Consider the following 25,328-nt stretch of genomic DNA (forward strand, 5'->3'; position numbering starts at 1 on the left):
AAAACACGATTTTCAATTAAAAAAATAAAGAACCCATTAAGGGCTTGAATTGCAGGTGCCCTCTCTCAGTTAGTAGCAAGTAATATAGTTATGCTGCTTATAGTTATACTAAAACAACCATCACCTAAAAGACCACACCTTTATGCTTCATTCAAAATAGCCACCATAAACAATTTGCAGTCCAAAAGTCCAATAATTCAAACCTCATAAAAAAACTGAAAGTAACTAATTAACCACCATCACCTAAAAGGCCACACCTTTATGCTTCATTCAAAATAGCTACCATAAACAATTTGCAGTCCAGAGCTCCAATAATTCAAAGCTCATAAAAAAACTAAAAGTAACTAATTAACCTTAAAATAAAGCAATTTGTTCTAGCAAAATAAAGAATGAGAATTCTGAGTAAATACAAATACCCCTAAAGATTCTAAAACAACAAAACCCTAGTTCTCAAATTACAGAACACTAAATTAGATACTAAGTTTTTACTTCTGTTATCATTCGGAATGCATAGTTAATTTATTTTTATTAATACTCTATTGTGAGTCTGAATGGTAACTTATGATGAACTGGTAACTGATGCAAGGGATTAGGATGAGAGAACTTAGGTAACGGCTTGATATAATGACATTAAATTTTTAATTTTCTTTTAAAGAGTATATAGTTTAGAGCTCCGCCTCTGCATTTTAACAGTAGGTCGATTTGTAACTATATTGAATCGCATCATACCCTCATTTACTTTTTCAAGATGCTCAAAATGCTATGAATGACTTATCTGGTAAGGATGATGTTCTTCCTATTTAAACCTTGTTTTTTGACAACTTCTCAAGAACTAAATCATTACCAAGATTCAGTTTAATTAGTTTTCTCATCATATCCAAATTATATGCAGTTTATATAATAACACAATCATCTTCAAAGACCATTTCAAAACCAATATAACTTTAGTCCTAAAAACAAATTCACAAAACACTCAAACAGACACGGACAGCAACTAAATTGCAATTTCAAAACAAAGGCAACTTTTGTTCTTCAATCCAAGAACCACATATGCATACCAAAATGATGACACTGCGATGGGAGTCCAAACTAAACAGCCAAAAAATAGCGAGAATAAGAGTAAGAATTCAAACTTAGTTCGTGTGTTTATATTGTATAAATGACTCTTAGCTTGTTTTGCTTCTTGCAGGCTTATGGGATTCAGGAAAAATGTGTTATTTAGTTCCTCTCGTAGAACTGAAGAGGTGTTTTCTAGAGACCCAGAATATATGGAATCTCTACCCAGCAATAAAAACAGAGAACATCACATAGGCAACAGAAGCCGAATAGAAATCCCACATTTCACAACCAAATCATCACATCAGTTCGAAACATTAAACTATAAGAACTAAAAATAATAATAACAGTACCTTGAATTGAACCCTCAGGTCAGAACCTCCTGCTTTGCAACCTGAAACAAACGAAAGAAATTAAAACCCACAAACCCACAATCAGATCAAAACAATTTTCCAGGAAAAACAAAACGAAGATTGGTATACAAAAAACCATCAGATCTATAACCTGGAAAAATAAATAAAAAGCCACACAAAAAAACCCAAAAAAAAAAAGAAGCAACCAACCTTAAAACAGAGAACAAACAGACAGAAAGAGAGATGAATGTCCAAAATGAGAGAAAACAAAACAAATAAGGGAAATTAATATCTCTGATGAATCCCCTAAAAACTGACCTAACACACCAAAAAAATCGAAAATAATCCACAACAAAAAGGCAGAAACGATGACAATGTAAGCTGACAGTAAAAAACAGGAACTTATCTTTGGAAATCCAGGCATGCAGCGGCAAATCCGGACGACCCGTATGGTTTTCTCTGACCATCCCACTCTCCCACTTCTGAAATCCATCACCCATACCCCTCCCCCTCGCTCTTTTTCCATCGCCATCTATCTTGATCTCCGTCTGTCTGTCTGTCTGTCTCTCTCTCTCTCTCTCTCTCTCTCTCTGTCAAAGCCTCCATCCCCCCGAAACCCTCATTGAAGGACAACAAATGAAAACCTACACGGCAACCCCCGAATTTGCTCAAAACCGATAGGACAAAATTGCCCTTCCAACCCAACCCAAATCTGATGGGTTTCTTGTAAATAAGGAGAAATCAAAGGGTAATCCGTCCTAAACCTTGCGGACAAAATTACCCTTCTAAATTCTAATAAATACCCTTCAAACCCAGCCCAAATCTCATGGTTTTATTGTAAATCAGATGAAATCAAGGGGCAAACAATTGACTGTAGCTAAGCTACAGTCAATTCACTCCTCAATTTTAGAATAGATAATGTATTAGCCATTAAAAATTGTTATTAGTATTTCAAAATTTTCATTTTACATTCCTCACAAGTGTATTTTTTTTTCTAATTATAGAAATTTTGAAGTGCCAAATGAGATTTTTAGAGTGCTAATAATAATTCTCTAGCCATTTATCAAGAGATAAATTATGTGGCTGATGAATAGACTAACATGGGAAAGGGATCCGGATCCCTTCCTCCTAATCTACCAAATCAGGGAATACGTACCGTTGAAAATTGATCCAACGTCTACAAACAGAGATCCACTTTAAAAGTTATAATAACTTCAGTCGTTGGATTAATTTTAAACGGCACGGATTCCCGAGTTTATCATGTTTCCTTGGTCCAGTTTGCTTCAATCAAAGCTCATGTATCTTGTCGGCATCTTCTTGTGGTAGACGCTACTTGGAGCTCTAGGCCTTGTTGTAGTTTCTTTTTGTTAAGCGTTTAGACCAGTCGTCAACCAAAAAAAGAAGAGAACTTTAACGAAAAACTCTAGATACTGTTCACTTTAACGAAAAATCACATTTTTATCACTAAAAAGTCAATCCTTGTACTATTCACTTTACCCTTTATTTTATCCTTATTGTTAAAACTCAAATTTTTAAACCATTTTAATTAGTTTTCCTAAAAATGAAACCTAATACCATTTTGGACTTGTGTATTGGGCCAACTAGTATACAAAACAAAATAGCAATAAAAAAATAAGAACCTTAACGAAAATTTCTTAGTATTGTTCACTTTAATAAAAAATCACATTTTTTACACTAAAAAGTCAATCATGATACTATTTACTTTACCCTTTATTTTGTCTTTTTCATTAAAACTCAAAGTTTTCAAATCATTTTAATTGGTTTTCTTAAAAAAAAAGGCTTTGTAGAATCAATCGTGTAGATCTAGTCTAAAAGCTCGTTTGAAAATGCTTTTAAAATAACTGAAAACACTTATGGTGAAAATACTTTTTGGCACTAATCCTTGATGAAAATATAAGTGAATTCTGAAAAAACATTAGTTATGTGCTTGCAAAAAGCACTTTTAAGTACTATTAGAATGCAAAAACCTTTTCTCTAAAATCAATTTCAATCATTTTAAAAACACTTCCAAACAATCCCTAGCACAAGGGAAATTTAGAGGACAGTAGGACCCAAAAAATATATATCAAAAAGGAAGTAAAATAGGTTACAAAATAAAAACTTCAAGACTCCAGGGGGACTTGGCCCATCTGATCCCCAAAGTATTACAAGACTAATCATGTATGAATCAAAACTAATAAGCGATTTCTCGACCTCAAAAGATATAAAATCCTGCCAATCATCACTCACACTAAGTTGTTAACAGGTCAAGGCAGGTCTAAGGTTGTACAACATTCACGTCGACACAGCCAGTTCCTTTTCGACCGGTAATGCGTTATGTTCTTCTTCACTTGACAGCTGCTTTTGCTCTTCCTTTTGTTCAACCGGCAATACCTTTTGTTCCTCTTCAGTCGGCGGCTGTTTTTCCTCTTCCTTGATGGGCTCCTCTCGTACACAAGGTCTCCAGATTGTCTCCTTGCCCACGTCCATGAGTGCAATGCCTTTTCTAGTCAAATTAGCTCTGATCTGATCACTCATTGCAAAGTCTTTGTTTTCCCTTGCTCGTTTTCTCTCTTCAATCTTCTTCAGTACATCGTTTTCCACCATCCCTGCTCTCTCCAATGCTTTCGCTTTCAATTGCTGCAAAACCTGTACAACACAGTATCCCTGTGTAGTTGATAACTTCAATCCATGATTTAAAATTTAAAGGAAAAAAAAAAGAAGAGGACATATAACCTCCGAGTATGTATGGGACGACTTTAAACCCAAAACGTCCAGAACATCATCAGTTACTGCTTTCTTTACATCGATTAGTGACTGGACCATTGATAACTGTTTTTGCTTTTGCTGCTTCTTCTATAAAAAGTAAAAATACCTTCTGTTATCACAACACAGCCATACACACATTTAAAGGTGGGAGAGAGCACCAAAAAAAAGTCAGGCATGGTGGAATTGAATCTATATGTTTACCTTGAGTCCATTCAAAGAACTGTTTATAAACTTCAACGCATCTTGGAAAGCACCAGTCAATATCTGGGCAGTGTTTAAGTCATCGCACATTTTGGACTCAAACTCATTCTTTAGCTTACTGATGCATTCTTGGGCAGTCAGAGTAATTTTAACTATTTTGCCATTTTGATCTGCACCTTCCTTCAGACCCTCTTCTAGAAGTGGAGCTAAAGCATCTTCACAATCTTGCAAAGTCTAACAACAAAAAACATCAAGCCATTAGATACTAGATACAGAAACATAAAATCCATTTGTGCTGTGATCCAAAATGCATGTTTGACTTGTCTTATTAACTTCTGTCTCTATACAATTCTGTTCAATCTTGATCAGTATTTTATTTGTATTTCACTATATTAACCAAAAGTCCAGAATTTTCTGGAACCAGCTACATCACAAAGATTAATATTTAATGCCAACAGCCATCATTCCAGAAGACATTGGACAAACAGAAAATTTGCAGGGGTAATCGAACAAGACAATAACAACTATTTAACCCAACCAGGAAAAATTGCCAACAGAAAGTTTAGTGCAACGTCCACTAAAATTACACATCAGGATACAATAAAAGATATCAACGGATAACAATATTCCGCAAAAGGAAAGGTCTCAGAAAACTTAGGAACTACGCAGGTGCATGCATAACCATAAGGACTGAGAGACGAACTTCCAAATGAAAATTATTTGGATACAAGCCACATACCTGATATACGTAATAAATAGCATCTGATGAACTTTCCAGCTGGGAGATTGTGTAGTTGAGGGGAGACCTATAGTGAGCGCTTATCAAGAAGTGTCTCAAAGCCAGTGGATGGTACTTCTCAGTAATCTAATAGAGAATGAAATTATATATTAAATGGTAGTATAAACTGAAAATATATAGAAGCTCGAAGAAGCATTAAAAGGAAAAGTTAGCACAATTTACCTCCCTAATAGTGAAAAAGTTGTTGAGGGATTTTGACATTTTCTCGTTGTTATTGGTAACATGTCCATTATGCATCCAGTAACTCACACTGCTCTCTTGGCATGCAGCACAACTCTGGGCAACCTCATTCTCATGATGTGGAAAAATCAAGTCAATGCCGCCGCCATGAATATCAAACTTGAATGTCAGATAATGTGCACTCATTGCACTGCATTCAATGTGCCATCCAGGTCTACCAGGTCCCCAAGGGCTTTCCCAACTTGGCTCACCAGGCTTTGCAGACTGCAGATTTCTTTTGAAGTTTCATTAATTTAAAAATACAAACAAAAAACCGCAAAAACAAGGTAAATGGTTGAGGACTTCAGACCTTCCACAATGCAAAGTCTGCAGGATTACGCTTCCTTGAATCAACAGCAACTCGCTCACCAGCCCGATTGTGTTCCAATTTTTGTCCAGATAACTGGCCATAATTTGGAAATTTATCAACAGCAAAGAAAACATCCCCGCCAACCAGATATGCATATTCTTGGTTAATAATCTGCATGATATAACAATCATTAGAGAGAAACTGCAGGCCTATAAATATAAAACAAACAAGAAACAATCACAAAAACATAATATATAAGCATTAGAGCAAGCAGAAAACCTGTGTTATCAAATCCTTGATATGTTCTATGTGTTCAGAAACATATGGCTGATGGGTGGGAAGAAGGCACTGGAGATCGCCCATGTCATTGAGATATTCTTTGCAAAAACGACTACTTAAACTAAATGGGTCTTCACCATTCTTATTTGCTCGCATTATTATCTGAAACATCCAAACATTAGCAATCTCTACATGGCATTAAGTAATAAGTACACAATGAAAATGAAAAAGAACAAGAAGAGTCAGAAGATTCAAAATAGAAAATTATATGAGTTCGAGAGAATACATGTATAAAAATAGAGATAAACTCATAGAAGTTTAAAAACCATGGAGTAAAGAACTAATTGTTATTCCAGATTCCAGTGTTTAATCTAAACCCCTTTACAATGAATTCACCTGAGTTGATGAGTTAAGAGTGTTACACATGCGGAACAATAAATGACAACAGGCACACGGCAAAAAGAAAGAGATATTTCTAAAATAATTGTGCAGATAAAGACAGGATGTAAGAACTATAACCACTAAATGCACAAAATTCTTTCAAGAACATGGACAGCCATATGTCTCAGATATTCAAATGCCAAACAATGTTAAAGCATTAGCTAGCTGCCAGATAACTGATTTTGTACATGAGAAAAAAGACCCCGATATCAGGCCAGTAATTTAGTCAAAAAAAGGTAAGCAGATTTATAGCACTAAACAAACCAAACGAAAAGTTTTAACTATAATGAGATAACAAGTATACGATAACTGAAGCATTAATGTTTTGTTTCAATGATGGATTCCCAAGTTCTAAGGGATTTAGCCTAAATTAGTTAGAAATGCCCTAAAGGAAACATTAAGTGGAGGGGGCTGAAAATGCACTACATGAGCATTACAGCAAGAATTTATAAGGGTATTAGTATAACTATAAACGAACCAAAGCAGAGCACACGCTAATGAAGGGTAACAAAGGAATGCAATCAAAATCATCTCATGATACGGTTCAAGATTCTCACCTTGTCATCAACATCAGTGAAATTCCGGACATACGTAACCTCGTAACCCAAATGCTTTAAGTATCTGTAGAATTGCAATTCAATGTCACGCATGATTAGTTGCCACAAACTAATCTTCACTTATGTATTATGCTAAACAGATTTGGCAGCGTTTGACAGTGATCAAGAAACTAGCTTTATCAAATTGATAAAACGAAAAAAGCCACTTAATTTCTAACAGAAATCAAACATATCAAATTCCACACTAATCAAAAGCACGATTAATTGCATAATTATTAAATTAAACATGCAAATAATGAGATTGAATGTGCGAACCTGAAGAGGACATCGAAATTGACGGCGGCGCGAGCGTGGCCGAGATGGCTGAGATCATAGGCGGTTATTCCACAGACGTACATGCTGACCTTGCCGGGTTCTATCGGCCTGAAGGTCTCCTTCTGGCGGGTCATCGAGTTGTAAACCATGAACTCCTTGCCGGCGGCCATTCTCGGATTTCTCAACCCTTTGCCGGCCGCTCAATGCTCTCTGTAAAGACTTCTGCAATCGAATTGGGAAAAGACCTAAACCCTAATTCAAGTTCCTTTTTTTCCAATTCGATTCGCAGTGCATAAATCACAAGGTTTTGCTTTTATGTGTATTTTCTCTGACTGATGCGGCAAACAAAAGAAAGTGACAGAAATTTGTAATGCTTTGCATTTTAAGTAATAAAAAAATTTAATAGGAAAGAATTATTAGGATAAAAGGAAATTAAATCTGCCAAAGATTTTTAAAAGGGCTTATTATATTAGAGCATCCCACACAATATACATCCTATAAACTTAATACTGTTGTGGTCTATTTTATCTGACAGATGGACTAGGGCCGGCGGCAGAGAGAGAGAGGAGAGAGATGTGTGTTTGTAGAATTGTAGGGGAATGTGTGTGTTGTTATCCCTCCTACATTGTGCCTTTATTTATAGTAGTAAAGGGAGAGAAGATATTCCTTCTTCTCCAAGTAATACAAGTTGTAATAGGAAAGGATAACTAGAATCAAATCTTATCTAGGATTTACACAATCATACTTAAACTAGGAATGTTTACAACACTCCCCCTTGAGTGTGTAAATACTCAAGGTAGATTCAGCATCATGCAGAAGTTGAGGAAGTCGACTCGTTGGCACTGATTCCAAGGAACAACGCTTATTCTCAATAAGGTAGGAACTTGCATAAGTAGTAAGTCTCACTAAAAACCCTAAGGCTATGGCAAAAACCCAAGTAGGGACAAAATCCATAGTCTAAGGAAAAATGCGTGAGAAATGCAAAGTCAAAAGAAACGTCTACAGGACGTCATCAGGGATATGACCAGCCCAAGGTGGGTGCCTCGTTAAAACCTAGTTAGGTAGCAAAAACCCAGTGGGAAAAATGCTCCTAATCGTAGGGAAAAAGAGTACATTAAGATCAAGCAAGTATCCAGAAGATACTCCCCCTGAGTTTGACATAATTCCAAAGAGAAATAGCAAAGTTACAACTCAGAAAGTTTACGCATACCAATTCCATGAACAAGCCTCTGAAACGTTGCCTTCGGTAGTGATTTGGTGAAGAGGTCGGCCATATTGTCTTGTGATCAGATTTGCGTGACTTCAATCTTCTGATGCTCTTGTTGTTGATGTGTAAAGAAGAACTTCGGCGCAATATGCTTGGTGTTGTCTCCTTTGATGTAACCCTTCTTGAGCTGTTCGATGCAAGCTGCGTTGTCTTCAAAAATCGTCGTCGGGGCATTAACGGCGGGATGAAGATCACAGGAGCTTCGAATATGGCCCACTACTGCTATCAACCAAAAGCATTCCCGAGTTGCTTCATGTAAGGCGAGAATTTCAGCATGGTTAGACGAAGTGGCAACTAAGGTCTGTTTAGTTGACCTCCAAGATATTGCGGTGCCTCCAACGGTAAAGACATAACCCGTTTGAGAACGCGCCTTGTGCGGATCAGATAAGTATCCAGCGTCGGTATAACCAACAAGGCGAGAATCAACCCGATGAGCATAGGGTGCGGCATCACTCGAGGATTCGTAGGGATAGAATAAGCCCAAATCCGTAGTACCCATAAGGTAACGGAAGATGTCTTTCACGCCAGTCCAATGTCTGCGTGTTGGTGCATTGCTGTATCTTGCCAAAAGATTAACAGCGAAGGAGATGTCGGGTCTAGTGCATTGAGCTAAGTACAATAAAGCGCCTATCGCACTTAGATAAGAAACTTCAGGCTCCAAAATCTCTTCATCATCCTCCTTTGGACGGAAGGGATCTCGCTTTGCATCTAGCGTACGAACGACCATAGGAGTACTCGAAGACTTCGCTTTATCCTCATTAAAACGGCGCAACACCTTCTGGGTGTAGTTCGATTGATGTACTAGGATTCCATCCGAACAATGCTCTATCTCGAGGCCGAGACAGTATCGAGTCTTACCTAGATCTTTCATCTCAAATTCCGACTTCAGGTGCGAAGCAGTTCTCGCGAGCTCTTCAGGAGTTCCGATGAGATTCATGTCATCGACATATACTGCAACAATCGCAAATCCGGAATGTGACTTCTTAATGAACACACAAGGGCATAGTTCGTTATTCACATATCCCTGACTAGTCAAATACTCACTTAAACGGTTATACCACATTCTTCCGGATTGTTTCAAACCGTATAGTGAACGCCTCAGCCGAATTGAGAGCGTGTTCCGGGGTTTGGAAATATTTGAACCAGTCAATGTAAGTCCTTCGGGAACTTTCATATAAATTTCCGTATCAAGATCCCCATAGAGATACGCGGTTACTACGTCCATCAGCTGCATATCCAGTTTTTCGGAAACTACCAAACTGATAAGGTATCGAAAAGTAATCACATCCATAACGGGTGAGTAAGTTTCGTCATAGTCAATCCCGGGGCGTTGTGAGAAACCTTGTGCTACAAGACGAGCTTTGTAACGCACAATTTCGTTCTTCTCATTACGCTTCCGAACGAAAACCCACTTGTAGCCAACGGGCTTCACATGTGGAGGAGTAGGAACTACAGGTCCAAACACCTTACGTTTCGCAAGTGAATCAAGTTCGACTTGGATTGCTTGTTTCCAGTTTGACCAATCAGCTCTACGTCGACATTCATCAACGGAACGCGGTTCAATGTCATCGCTCAACATGATCTCAGTAGCTACTGCAAATGCTAATGCATCGTCGACAATCATCTCATTTCTACGCCACACATCATCTAAGCTAGCATAATAGACCGAAATCTCACGATTCTCGGGAGGAGGATTCGTCTCTTCAAGGACGCTTCCATAATCTAGAATTTCCTCATGAGTTGGGTAAAATGAGTAAGCGATAGTCGGATTCACGGTAGGCTCTTCAGGACCTTGTGCCGTGGTTTTCCTCTTCCGGGGGTGTGAATCCTTTGAACCAAGGGGTCTGCCACGCTTTTGTGTAGGGGCAGATGATTGGCTAGCCGCTAATGTACGTGGATCACCAGAATTGGCGTCCCGGGCTTCCAGGAGGGTAGTCCGTCGTACATTTGGTACATCCATCTTTGCAGGCGTATTCGCAGCTGGAATATGTGATCTTGTCACGCGCGCTAGATCGGTGAAAGCATCTGGCATGCTCTGAGCTATGCTCTGGAGATCTAATATGCGCTGCACTTCAGCTTTAGACTGAGCGGTGCGGGGATCTAAATGAGACAAAGTGGGAGTCGTCCACGATAATTCGCGTCGTTCATTAGGAACGTTGACGTTCTTATCTCCCCCTAACGACGGGAAGATTGTCTCATAGAAGTGACAATCCACGAAACGAGCGGTAAACAGATCGCCTGTCAAAGGTTCTAAGTAACGAATAATCGAAGGAGAATCATATCCGACATAGATTCCCATCCTTCGCTGAGGCCCCATTTTTGTACGTAAAGGCGGCGAGATCGGCACATAGACCGCACAACCAAAAACGCGCAGATGCGATATGTCGGGTTCGCATCCGGTGACCAACTGAAGGGCACTAAATGGTTGTGTCGCAACAGGCCTCAGGCGGACCAACTTTGCTGCGTGCAATATTGCATGGCCCCAAGCAACGATCGGAAGCTTGGTACGTATGACCAACGATCGAGCAATCATTTGTAAACGCTTAATGAAAGCCTCTGCCAGGCCGTTCTGGGTGTGAACATGGGGTACAGGATGTTCAACTTCAACCCCAACCGACATGCAATAGTCATCAAAAGTTTTAGATGTGAATTCTCCAGCATTATCCAATCGAATAGATTTGATCGGATAATCAGGGTGGTGAGCCCTGAGCTTGATAACCTGAGCCAACAGTTTGGAGAATGCAGCGTTCCTTGTGGACAACAAGCACACGTGTGACCAACGTGTAGAAGCGTCAACCAAAACCATAAAATATCTAAATGGTCCGCAGGGAGGTTGAATCGGTCCACAAATGTCCCCCTGAATCCGTTGTAGAAAAATGGGAGGATTCGAACGAATCTTGTCATAAGAAGGCTTAGTAATAAGCTTTCCCATAGAACATGTTTGGCATGCAATTTCATGGATCGAACCTAAGCTTCGGGTTAGTGGATGCCCGTGTGAAGTTTTGAGGATACGGCGCATCGCTATTCGTCCAGGATGTCCCAAACGATCATGCCAAAGTGTAATTTCGTGCGCGGTCCCTGTGGTAGGGCCGGCCACATAGTGGCATTCTATGGGGCGTATGGTCGTAGTATACAGACCACTCGGGTTACGCTCCATCTTCTCTAGAATACGCTTCTGGCCATATTCGTAGGAAGTTACGCACAGAAATTCAACTCCGTTTTCTACGTGGGTTTCAGCGTGGTAATTGTTATCTCTAATGTCCTTGAAACTTAGTAACGTTCTTCCGGAACGTGGAGAATAGAGTGCCTCAGCAATGGTCAAGATTGTACCATTGGACAACATTATACGTGCCTTACCGTATCCTTCGATCAGGTTGGATGGGCCTGAGAGGGTTGTCAGAGGTGCATTTTTAGGTACGAAGTTAGTGAAATAGATGCGTTCACGCAAAACAGTATGCGTGGTTGCACTATCTGCCAGACAACTAACTTTCCCACTAGTCATACCTAGAATGAAAAATTAATTTGAATCGGTCACATGCATAAAAGTTTATAAAAACAAGTATCAATTCAAAATAATTTCATTTTTTCAAGGATTAAAAACTTAATATCCAAAATAAATCGCCAACTAATAATCCAAAACATAAAGGAAAATTGTTCAAAATCAACCAAAAAAAACAAGGTGGGGTTCGGCCACAAGGTGGAATTCGGCCCCAATTGTCTTATTTTAACTGAAAAATAAGTCTATGTCTAAGATTCTAATCTTCCATAGGAGTGGTATCCTCCTGAAAATCAGAAACCTCCATCTTTGTAGTCTCCGGTTCGTCCACTTGCAGGAAGTTTGATTCAAACTTCGTACGACGAGAATGATATGCATCCACAACCTTCTTGGGAGCACGGCAAATACGGGACCAATGGTCCTTGGAACCACAACGATAGCACATATCGTCATTCATTGTGGCAGGTGCTTTGCCCTTATTCTTGAAGTTCGGGGCCTTGGGAGCGAGGTTTGGGCGCTTCTGGGCCTTGTTTCCTCCCTTGGATGGGCCTTGGCTCTGTTGACCTTGGTGGGATGGCTTCTGGCCGCCCTTACCACGCCTCTTTTGGCGTTTTGGGTGCTGATTAGTGCTATAATGTGCTTCAGGCACAGCAGTAGCCCCAGTAGGTCGAGCTTGATGATTCTTCATCAACAGCTGGTTCTGCTTTTCAGCAAGAAGTAAAACAGAGATCAAATCCGAGAACTTAGTGAACTTCTGAGCTATATATTGTTGCTGCAGGACAATATTAGAAGCAGAGAAGGTCGAGTAGGTCTTCTCCAGGAGATCCTCTTCAGTCAAAGTTTCATTGCAAAACTTGAGAAGTGATCGGATTCGACAAACTTCAGAATTATATTCATTCACAGACTTAAAGTCTTGGAAGCGCAAGTGCTGCCAGTCGTGTCTTGCTTCAGGCAAGAATATGTCCTTTTGGTGATCGAAACGATCAGCCAAAGCGACCCATAATGCACGTGGATCCTCCTCAGCAAGGTACTCAGTTTGCAGAGCGTCATGGATATGTCTTCGGATGAAGATCATAGCAGTGGCTTTTTCAGCCTCGCCAACAGGTTTATCTGTTGCTTCTTCAATAGCAGGACGCAAGTTCTTTGCAGTGAGGTGGAGCTTCACATCTTGAACCCACTTGAGGGAGTTCCTTCCAGAAACCTCCAAAGCGGTGAAGTCGAGTTTGTTCAAATTCGACATGTTCCTATCACAAAATGGATGAACAAGATGTGGTTAGTGTAATGGAGAAAAATCAATCCATTCACATAGGAGTAGAACATACAGGTTCTAATAGACATGTATTGGTTTAATTTTGCATGAAAAACTTCGGGTTTTCATGGGTGATATATTTAAGTGAAAACTTCGGGTTTTCAAACAAGGCATGTGTATAAGAAACTTCGGGTTTCAAAGTAATTATGAACTTCAGGTTCATATATTCCTGCAGGCAAACACAAATATATATGCAAACAAATATGCAAAGAATATATGCAGAAATATTGTATAATGATTAATTTATTTTTGGTCTTCGGGGCCAAATTAAAATGTGGGTGAAAATATAAAAACCCATATTTAAAAAAATATTAAATAATAAAATCTCGGGGCCTAAAAGTATAAGCCAAGAACCCTCGGGTGGGATTACAGGCCCACGGGGTGAGAAGAGGGGAATGGGCTGCTGTGTGCAGCCCTAAATTTTTTTTTTTTTTTTTTTTTTTTTTTTAATTAGATGCATATATAATTCAATGAATCACATATTTACGTTGATGCATATGCAAATAATAGTTTCAATGCATGTACATATGTAGGATTCAATTCATGACAAATATCAAATTCACATAATTGTAGCAATTTTGATTATGAAGCATACACAATTTATGTAGAATCTAAAATACGTAAAACGTAAAGTTGGGTCATGCATCATGGTGAATGTTCATGCTATCAGGGCTTGCAAAATATCGAGTTAAAAGCCGTTGTTTGGAAAGAACCTGATTGCGTGATGATATGGATGAACTGGTTTGATGCAGAAAAAATCTCCAACGTCATATTCCTAAGCACAGCGGTAGGAGCGTGCTGATAACGTGTTGTGGTCTATTTTATCTGACAGATGGACTAGGGCCGGCGGCAGAGAGAGAGAGGAGAGAGATGTGTGTTTGTAGAATTGTAGGGGAATGTGTGTGTTGTTATCCCTCCTACATTGTGCCTTTATTTATAGTAGTAAAGGGAGAGAAGATATTCCTTCTTCTCCAAGTAATACAAGTTGTAATAGGAAAGGATAACTAGAATCAAATCTTATCTAGGATTTACACAATCATACTTAAACTAGGAATGTTTACAACAAATACACTCCGTATTTGCTTTTTTAATTAACAATTATCTTAATGCACCCCACATCCTTTCCCATAACACCCTCATACCCCACATTCTCAACATACACCTTATATTTTCTATATACACATCCTAACACACCCCGATCCTAGAATCAAGACGTGACCGCCAACACGTCTTGATTCTAGGATCAGACATAATATGCATATACTTATTCAAATATCTCAAATCACCAATTTTTATCAAAACCCATAAAATATGCCATGCCATAAATGTCAATAACAGATTAATAATACATCAATATAACATGTGACATAATGAATCAACCAGAGACCCTGCAGTTGGTCCTATACGGTTAATTCCATAGCTCAATATCCAAACCAACCGGAGTCACCACGGTGACTTGTACGGCACTACTCTGCACATAAGTCGGAACTACCTGAAGTAGTCTGTACGACAAGAATGGTGTAATAATACACTATAGTGCTTCTCTCATCAATCATCTGTGCATATAATCTAAGGTCACCTACCAGTCGGAACCACCTCTAGTGATATGTACGACTAGCATGTCGGAACTCTCTCATGGTCTGTACGACATGCACCTACTTGGATCCAAGGTGAGCGTGCGGTGCGGTGAATATTATAAGCACTAATACCAGGGGTGAAGGTTATGAGCTCTCAACACAATTCACATTACAATAAATCATATGAATAACATAAAACTCATATGTGCGTCCACAGCACCATTTCATATATATATATATATATGCATCAATTACTAATTCATATAATTCACAATATGCATGCATGGCATTTTAAAAACATACTTTTATTTAAATTCAATTTCTGGGAAAGTATACAGGTTTTACAGCGAGGGGTTAGAAATGTTTTAAATGAAATGTTTTTTGAAAAACTTTGGTTTTACTAACCCACTCAATTTTATTCTGCGCCCCTCTAGGTTCTAGTTAGCAGTGTTGGTGGCTCACGAGGATTCCCACAGTGTTATGACAGAATTCACAAAAGTAGGACTCACCCTCGTGTGTTACATCTTAGTAATTGTATCTTTAAAGCTTTCGGACTGTGTAAATGGTTACGTCACTCTCACGTGAAGGCCAGCATGCCCTCCTTCGGAACGGGGTGTGTCACACCCCACATCTTTCACATCTTATAATACTCATTTTTAATTATTGTAAACTAAATTGACTTGGGAGTAAAACCCTCTCTGAGCAACTAAGGTTTGATGACCAGTAGGAATTGATCAGCATTCGAAATTAGATCATCAAACGATCAACTAAGAGATATAAGTAAGTTAAAGGAGCAAACTGGTGTCTGCATCTCAAAGTGTTCTACTATCAAGGGTTTTGACTACAAAATACTCACCGCATATAAAGACTCACTACAGAAGACTTCCCCATTCATATATTCAGATAACTCAGACTTCTACAATTTCGTTTCCAATCACAAAAATGAGAATGCATGAAAATACCATGCGTAAAGTATGGAGGGTATGAGAAAACCTAATAAAAAGGGGAAAAGAAGGAGAAAAATAATCACAAATGTCTTATGCTGATTATTTTCTCTTGAAATTGTTGTGAGGGTTTTGCATGACCATGGTGTAGATACAACCCATGACTGCAGGCACTTTGAATAATATGACATAAAACCTTAAATTCCCTCTAAGAGCTTGAACACACAACAAAATATTATGGTTTCCTGGGAATCGCATGCAAGTATTTGCAGTATTTGTAATTCACAAATTCGGACTACTTAAAGTTTCATTGTTCATCAAAGGAATCTGATCCTACCCTAAATTATCTCTATCGAAAGACTAATCTCTCACTTTATATAGGGAGATGTCATTGAAATCACACAAAAATGAAAAATATAGTCTTACCTCATGAGAAGTTTCTAAAACATCGATTTCGTGTTTCATTCGTATAAAAAAAAAAATTCTCAATCAACGTATTAGTTTCATTGGTTAGAATTTTATTTTACAATGGAGGATGAAAGGGGATTTGAGAATTGAAGATAAATATACTTTAAAAGTGATTTGGTGTGTATTTAGAAATTTCTTTTTTTTTTTAAATCTTATAATGTCGAAATTGTCATTGCATAATAGGGTATATAAGTCATTTAATATTAAATTTCAATGTGGGGTGTATTCAACATTACGTGGGGTGTTAATAAAAAAAGCATTTTTAAATTTTATGTCACAACAAAGCATTCATAATCTCAAAAAGTACTCATTCCTAATTAGGTTCGATTCTTACCAAAGTGAATTTGAATCACATTATTACTAGCTCATTAAGAGGCTTAGCCCACTCTCCACCATTTAGTATGGATAATATTGTTTGTTCAAAAAATAAATATAAGATACCAAAAATTGTTGGGGGCCCTTCAAATTTGGCGGCCCTATGCGATTGCACCTTTCGCTCCCCTATTATGAGTACTTTCTCTTACTGGAGCGGCAAATAAAAGAAAGTGACAGAAATTTGTATTGCTTTGCTTTTTAAGTAATAAATTTTTTAATAGGAAAGAATTATTAGCATAAAAGGAAATTAAATCTGCCAAAGATTTTTAAAATTTATGTCACAACAAATCATTCATAATCCAAAAAAGTAATCATTCCTAATTAGAATTTTGAGAAAAAACAACTTAATTTGAAAATTTTATACTTTTCGATCAAAATATTTTGAAATTTTCCATTTTTTAAGTTGGCCTTTTTTAAGGTAATAAAATTAATTAATGGTTATTTTTGTAATTTAAATTCCATTAAATGTTAGATTTTAAATTTTATAAAATGTCAAACTTAATTGATATGAAAATATATTAATATATTGAGATGCACAAAGTCAAAAATACTTTGATAAAAACTGAAAATCTCTTGCTTATGACTAGGACTTGTGAGGTCCATGAGAAATGATATACCCCAATATGATCTAGGCCCAGATTCTACAACCAACATTTCCATTGATCTTGTCGATCCACTTAGATTGTCGGAGACAAGTTTTGAGATGTATTTCTAGCAAAGTTCTAAAAGGTAATAGGTACTAATCGGGTGGCGGGTATAGACCTAGCGCTTAGAATCCTAGGCAAAGGTAAGAGCATCTCCAATAAAGATCTCAAAAGATAAATGTCAAATGTTAATTTAATGACTGACGTGACAATGTCAGATTTCCTCTTTTTCCAACCAATATGTTTTTAAATGATTTTTGTAGGACCAATTTAAAAAATAAATCAATTAAATTAGCTTTTTAAGATCTATAATTTGTGCATTAATGAGACCCACACAATAAAATAATTAAAAATTATTTGACATCACATTTTCTCATATGTCAAATTTGACATATGAAAACTCATATGTCAATCCACATAGGATTGACATATTGGTTGGAGTTTGCTCATACCTTCAAATCTGATTACATGACATTCTACTTATGATTTGACATCTCCTTTGGAGACGGTCTAAGGTGGTTTGTTGCATTTTATTAAAATTTATTATATAACTGTAGACATCAAAATTGCGGTGAAATAAATGTTCACCAACGCATTAAAATTTTGACGTGTCAAAGCATACATGGCATATGCCACGTGTCATACAAATTGTACACATGGTGTGTGACTCAACAAAATAAAAAGAAATACCCTTGGAGGATTACATAAGTTTTTTCTTCTCATTTTGGGCAATGACAAGGCAAGCACATTTCAATCCATTGAAGATCAAAACAAGGTTTTCTTCTCATTTTGGGCAATGACAAAGCATGCACATATTAAGTTTAAAATGATATTAAGTGGAGAATTAGGCCATAAAATTACCACTTCAAGTTTAAAATTGTATTAAGTGGGAAATTAGGCAATGGTGCTTGGAAAAGAAAAAAATATTTTGTGGTGGTGATTCATTCTCAAAGCCTATAAATAGGCTTCTACATCAAGGTATCATCAACCAATTCACAAATACATTTATCTACTCCCAAAATGGAAGAGAATACTCCCCACACATCCAAAATCCTTGAAGCTTTGAAACTCTAAAGCTTTCAAGCATCCAACCTCCCAAATTCAAGCAAATCCCGAAGGATCAAGAAAGCCCTCTTCGTTCTTCGTCAAATCCTCCTTCAAGATCAAGCCCTAATGGCCCTTGAAGAAATTTCTCCTTCAAGAACAAGCCCCAACAGCCCTTGAAGAACTTCCACTAATTCAAGATCAAGCCTCGACGACCCTTGAAGAAAGTGTTCAACAAATCCACACAACTGTTCATCCTAAGATCAAGCCTTGACGGCCATTTTGGATCAACAACATCACCAAATCCACATAACTGTTCATCCTAAGATCAAGCCCCAACGGCCATTTGGATCAACAACATCACCAAATCCACATAACTGTTCATCCTAAGATCAAGCCCCAACGGCCCTTTGGATCAACAACATAAACAAATCCACACAACTGTTCATCCTAAGATCAAGCCCCAACGGCCCTTTAGATCAACAACATCAATAAATCCACACAACTGTTCATCCCAAGATCAAGCCCCGACGGCCATTGGATTAATAATCATCCACATTCAAGATCAAGCCCCAAAGGCCCTTGAAGAACTTCCACCAATTCAAGATCACGCACCGACGGCCCTTGAAGAAAGTGTTCATTGTTCATCATCCGTTCATCCCGAAGAATCAAGAAAGCCTTCTTCGTTCTTCGTTCATCGTTTTTCCAAGATCAAGCCCCGACGGCCCTTGGATCAACAATCATCCACCTTCAAGATCAAACCCCAAAGGCCCTTGAAAAACTTCCACCAATTCAAGATCAAGCCCCGACGGCCCTTGAAGAAAGCACCATCGTTCATCATCCGTTCATCCAAGATCAAGCCCCGACGGCCCTTGGATCAACAAACATCAACAAATCCACACATCCAACCGTTCTTCAAGATCAAGCCCAAAAGCCCTTGAAGATCCGTTCATCACCGTTGTTCAAGATCAAACCTTAACGGCCCTTGAAGAAACACTCATCCTCAAGATCAAGCCCCAACGGCTCCTTGAAGATCCGCTCAAATCCACATTCAAAGATCAAGCCCACGGCCCCTTGAAGAAACTTCCAACAGTTCATCCAAGATCAAGCCTCGACGGCCCTTGGATCAACGAAACATCCACAAATCAACACCTTACGGAGATCGAATCAGAGGATCAAAATAGAGAGAGATTGTAACCCAAAATCATCAAAATACATAATATTATTTTGTGCACGTTGTTCTTGTCGCTTTCGTTTCAGGAAAATTTCGTGTTCACAATTTGGCACGCCCGGTGGGACAATCTCTACCTCTCATCTCTTTCTCCGTTCAAGGAATCCAAACACACCTCAAAGTCAATGGCATCAAGCAAGGGACAAGCCGTTCTCGCAATCACTGAGGGAATGATCCTAAGCACTTCTGCCGCAAATGAACAATCCATTGGCGCCACAACCGCTCCTCAACATGCCACTTCAAAGTTGGTGTCGCTAAAAGAGCAAATGGAGCATCAAAGGTGTGAGTCTGTCATCAACCTGACCTCGCTGGGGGCACCGAAGCATGCTGCTGAGGCACACAAGATGACATCCCAAAACAACCAACGACGTTCTTCGTCAGCATCTTGGATGTCTAAAGGAAAGTCACGTCTATTGGTTGCACAAGTCATGACCATCGGCGTTACCTCCATCGAAGAACAATTGGCTCAAATAAATGAAGCAATCGCAAGGTTAACCCGAACTGTGGAAGAAAAAGACTTGCAAATCGCTACACTCGTTAGTCGACTAGAGCCACAGGACGGCAAGAACCCTAACCCAGAAGATGAGCCTACGGTGGAGATAATCGATGTGAAGCCAGAGCCAGACCAAGAAACGGCACTCATGGGATCTCTTTCTATCCAGCAGTTGCAAGAGATGATTGCCAGCACCGTCAAAGCACAGTACGAAGGGAGCTCAAATACCTTCGGGTTGTACTCAAAGCCTTATTCAAAGAAGATTGATGCCCTAAAGATGCCGAGGGGATATCAACCACCAAAGTTCATGCAGTTTGATGGAAAAGGAAACCCAAAGCAGCACGTTGCACATTTCGTCGAAACTTGCAACAACGCGAGGACGGAGGGAGACTACCTCGCCAAGCAGTTTGTGCGCTCGCTGAAAGGAAATGCCTTTGAGTGGTACACGGACCTAGAGCCTCAGTCCATCAACAGCTGGGAACAGTTGGAAAGGGAATTCCTCAACTGCTTCTACAGCACCCGCGCACTGTGAGCATGCTAGAGCTAACGAGCACAAAGCAGTGGAAGGACGAGCCAATCATTGACTACATCAACAGATGGCGCACTCTAAGCCTCGACTGTAAAGACAGGCTATCGGAAACCTCTTCAATCGAGATGTGCATCCAAGGCATGCAATGGGGTTTGCAATACATCCTTCAAGGCATTAAACCACGGACCTTCGAGGAATTGGCCACCCGCGCCCATGACATGGAGTTGAGCATCGCCCATCATGGGAAGAAGGAACCGATCGCCGACTACAAGAACGACAAAATTCTTGAGACAAAGGTGGAGAAGGCTACGTGGAAATCCACCAAGGAAGCAATGACAGTCAACACATCTCCCGTCAAAATCCCTACACGAGGCAAGGCGATTCAAGCTGAAGCTTTTCGTGATCAAGAGATGCGTAGACGCACTTTGAAGGAGCTTGAGGAGAAAACTTATCCATTCCCCGACTCTGATGTGGTTGCCATGTTAGAAGACTTGCTGGAAAAGAAGGTGATCGGCTTGCTTGAGTGCAGACGGCCAGAAGAGATGAATCGCACCGACAGTCCAAGGTACTGTAAATTCCACCGCTTCATCAGTCATCCGACAGAAAAGTGCTTCGTGCTGAAAGATCTCATCATGAAGCTGGCTCAGAAAGGAATCATCGAGCTAGATCTTGACGATGTGGTGAAGTCAAACTATACCACCATCACTTCTGGCTCTTCTGACTCAAAATTTTTACCTCAACCTCAGGGGGCATCCTCCAAGACAAGCAAAGTTGAAGGATGGACTCAAGTCACTCCTAAGAAATTGCACAAGAAGCATACGTCTCATTCACAAGTCCGCCAATCGGAAAGGGGGCAAAGCAGCTCTTGTCAACCTTCAAAGCAATGTGAACGTGTTGAAGATGATGAAATTTCAACACATAGATTGTCCATCCCCATCACAATGCACGATTTCTTTCCCAAAGACTTCTTCAAATCACTCGGTCAAGGCTCCTTGATATGAAGATTGTGAGGAACGCCTCTCCAAAATTGCTTAACAAAATTCACAAATTCTCCTCGCCCGCACGAGTCTAAACTGCATGGCACAAAGCTCCTGGTCTGCACGAGCATAAAAGGCAACACCAATGCTCCTTGTTCGCACGAGCCTAAACTGCACGAACCAATGCTCCTTGTTCGCACGAGCCTAAACTGCATGAACCAAAGCTCCTTGTCCGCACGAGCTTAAACTGTAGGACACGAGGCTCCTCGCCTGCACGAGCCTAAACTGCATGGCACAACGCTCCTGATCCGCACGAGCATAAAAGGCAACACCAGACGCTCTTTGCCTACACGAGCTGAAACTGCAACACGGCACCAAATGCTCCTTGTCTGCACGAGTTGAAACTGCAAACGACACCAACGCTCCTTGCCTGCATGAGCTGAAACTGCAAACGGAGCAAAAAAGAAAATACCAAAAAAAAAAATATATGTATGCATTTGAACTACGTTTTGACTTGATCTCTTTGGAAGGGTACGTAGGCAGCTTGAATATTCAATTTCAAGTTCAGTCACATCAAATAAAAATAATAATAATAATGTTTTATTAGAAAAAAAATATACATATGTTTTATGTATTTAAAAAGAAAGAGAAAAAGAAAAAAAAAGGGAATACATACGTTATTACTTGTTTACAAAAAAAAAAAAGGAGTTCTTTTACATACATATACATACATATATATATGTATGTATGTATGTATATCCATCAGCAGCAAGCCTCTCAAAAGGAGGCCATCCAGGCCCAAGTGGCAGACTCCAAGCCCAATCCACGGTCAAGTCCAATGCCTGCTCAGACTTCAGTTACAAATCCCAGATCCCATATTTGGTTTTCTTTCCTCTATGTTATTTCTTTCCGATCCAAACAACCGACTTTCCAAGGAAATAAAAGGGAACGGCGAGAAAAGAAATAGGGCTCCCCATATCAAAGACCTCAATCTTTCTAATTTTCCCGAGAAAATAAGATAGAAAAATGATGCAGAAGCCACAACAACCACCACTGTCTCGACAGCAAAAGCCATTCAAAGCGCACACCAAACGCCAGAGAGCAATCAGTCCTCCATTTTCTGCCGTAGTTGCAGCAACTCAGCTCCTTTTCGTTTTGGGATAGATTTTTTGCAACCGCAATGTCGCAGGTGAAGAGATACAAGGCAGGCATGGAAAATGAAAAGGCATTGCAACAACAACAGTTATTGCTTTTGCAACAACTGCAAAGGCAACAGCATCAAAACCCAAATCATCTTCGAGAAGCTCGGGATCCCGACCTCGCTCCCTCCAGAAATCCCAGTCAGACGGAATCCGCTCATTCGTCTTGAAAATCAACTGGTCCGACAAGCGCCGTGTGTTCCGCCAGTACTTCCAGCACATCCTCACCGTCACCGACGAAATCGAGCAGCGGAACAGAGAGATCAAGCTCTACATGAACCTCTCCAGCGAAAATGAAAGGTGGCGATCGGTTCCGTTCACGCACCTCGCCACATTCGACACCGTGGTGATGAACGCTGAGCTGAAGAATAAAATCTGGTCCGATCTCGAAAATTTCCGCGTTTGGAAGCGGAGTTTTTTGCTCTACGACCCCTACGGCACCGGAAAACCAGCTTCGTCGTCGCTATGGCGAGGTTCCTGAGCTACGACAGGTACGACGTCGACATGTCCAAAGTCACCGACGACTCCGATCTGAAAATGCTTCTCCTCCAAATTCCAAATATAATCGGACCATTTCCGATCAGGTGGACGAGGAAATAAAGGCAGTCATCGGCAACGACCTCTCTGCCAAATTCGCTGCTCTCAAGTCTTCACCACCGTTCCGCCGCTCTACTACCTCCGTGCTCTTCAGTGCCGGCGTAACCCAATTCCAGCAACCGCTGGACCTGTGTCCTTCCTCACCAACCTCGCACTCACCACCTTCGGCTTCGGCGCACACGCCAACATCGATTGCTCCTCCTCAGATCCGAGAGCTACGAGCACTACCACAATCGGGTCTCTATGCTTGATGTCGTCATCGCCTTTGAATCGAAGCTGCATCAGTCAGGCGACAGATTCCAATCGAAGATCTCGGTGCCCAAACAGGTGCTGGTTGACCATTACCCAGAATGCGAAGAAGCAACTAATTTGTTGGCGGGGTTGGAGTTTCCGGTGATTGCAAAGCCGTTGTTTGCGATTGGCAGCGCCGAGTCGCACGAGATGTGTTTGATTTTTAGCCCCAAGGGGTTGCGCAGTCTTCTGGCCGATATTGATAGTCTCATTTTGCTGCAACAATTTGTGAACCACGGCGGGGTGGTGTTCAAGGGTTACTCAATCGGAAAGCACGTCCAGTGCGTCAAGCGGAGGTCACTGCCGGACGTTTCGGAGGAGCAGGTGACCACATTGGAAGGGGCAGTGCTTCCTTTTTCACAGATATCAAATTCTGCGAATGACGAGCATAATCTGGCTCATGATTCTCACGAAATGCCTCCGCTGGAGTTTGTTGAGAAGGTGGCGAAGGGGGCGTGGGCCTCAAACTCCATTTTTCAATTTTGACGTGATAAGGGATTCGAAAGACCCTAGCAGCTATTTTGTGATCGACATCAATTACCTTCCTGAGCATGCTAAATTGCCTAACTATGAGCATGCCTTGACTGACTTTTTTTGCTGAATCTGCTTGCAACAAGTAGTCATCCCCAAAGCCAAAACCAAAAGAAACTCCTGCAGCTCAAGGAAGAAGAAGCTGCCACAAGTTTGGAGTCCGGTGTCAAACAACACAGGGGTCATAAGGAGGAGTAAGAGGAGCCGAGCAAGAAAAGGAAATTGACAATTATGTTACTTGGATTGGGTTTTTATTTCTTTTCCAATTTAGGTAGCTGTGAATTTCTTTTTGCGATGAAAGGCTGAAGTTGTCTGAGCTTGTGTGACTCGGTTGAATTGCTGAACGTGTTGAAGCTATCGGAGGAATCACATGCATAATGTTGGCATGGGCTCGGTAGGAATTGACGAGGCGGAGTCTATTGGCCGTGCTCAGTGGCTGCGATCTGCCCTCTGCTCATCACCCAGCGCCGTTGCGACTTCTCACCTTCTTCTTCGGCCCTCAACTCACGTCCGTGCTATCCATGCTCTTTGCCCTCTTTCTCCAACTTCACAACCGCCGTCAAACGACTAGCCGGTCGTGAAGCTCGAAGCACCATCTTCTCGGCCTCCTTGCTCCGCTCCCTGCAAATTCCCCAGCCCATCATCGAAATTTATACAAAAAAAAAATAATAGAAAATGGGATGGTGGATCAAAGATGGGGAACAGCCCCATGGCAGATCAAAAGTTTCTGGTGGTGCATGGGCACTATGTGCAGAAAGAAAAAAAAATTGTAAAAAAATGATGATGGAACTTGGTGCATCCAGCACCAAAAGAAAAAAAAAAAAATAATAATAAAATAAAATAAATAAATAAATGCATTGAGAGAAATAAAGCTCGTTTTTATTTATTCTGGAAATTTTACATAAATTTGCATTATACATACTTAAAAAAAAAAAATCAAATTTACAGGAAGGGACTTTCAAGGTTGATCAAATAGCGCCTCAATACTCGGCGGAGCCCCAGATCGAAGAGGCACCAAAGAGTGATTATTCAGAGCCTCAGTACTAGGCAGAACCCC

The 25,328-nt window shown here is 40.1% G+C and overlaps 1 protein-coding gene and 1 pseudogene across 1 annotated transcript; one reads left to right on the forward strand and one right to left on the reverse strand.

Moving 5' to 3' along the window:
* Positions 1 to 3,475: 3,475 nt before the first annotated feature.
* Positions 3,476 to 7,654, reverse strand: LOC126596467 (cysteine--tRNA ligase 2, cytoplasmic-like). The gene is made up of 9 exons (XM_050263061.1): positions 7,300 to 7,654; positions 6,985 to 7,048; positions 5,987 to 6,148; positions 5,708 to 5,878; positions 5,341 to 5,622; positions 5,119 to 5,244; positions 4,380 to 4,613; positions 4,146 to 4,265; positions 3,476 to 4,058 (listed from the first exon to the last, which is right to left on the reverse strand). Exons 1-9 carry the CDS (start codon positions 7,467 to 7,469, stop codon positions 3,705 to 3,707), a joined length of 1,683 nt encoding a protein of 560 aa, XP_050119018.1. The 5' UTR covers positions 7,470 to 7,654; the 3' UTR covers positions 3,476 to 3,704.
* A 15,702-nt stretch (positions 7,655 to 23,356) lies between these two features.
* Positions 23,357 to 25,121, forward strand: LOC126596744 (inositol-tetrakisphosphate 1-kinase 1-like; annotated as a pseudogene).
* Positions 25,122 to 25,328: the final 207 nt, after the last annotated feature.

Source organism: Malus sylvestris, chromosome 13, assembly GCF_916048215.2.
Source record: "Malus sylvestris chromosome 13, drMalSylv7.2, whole genome shotgun sequence".
Classification (NCBI taxonomy): domain Eukaryota; kingdom Viridiplantae; phylum Streptophyta; class Magnoliopsida; order Rosales; family Rosaceae; genus Malus; species Malus sylvestris.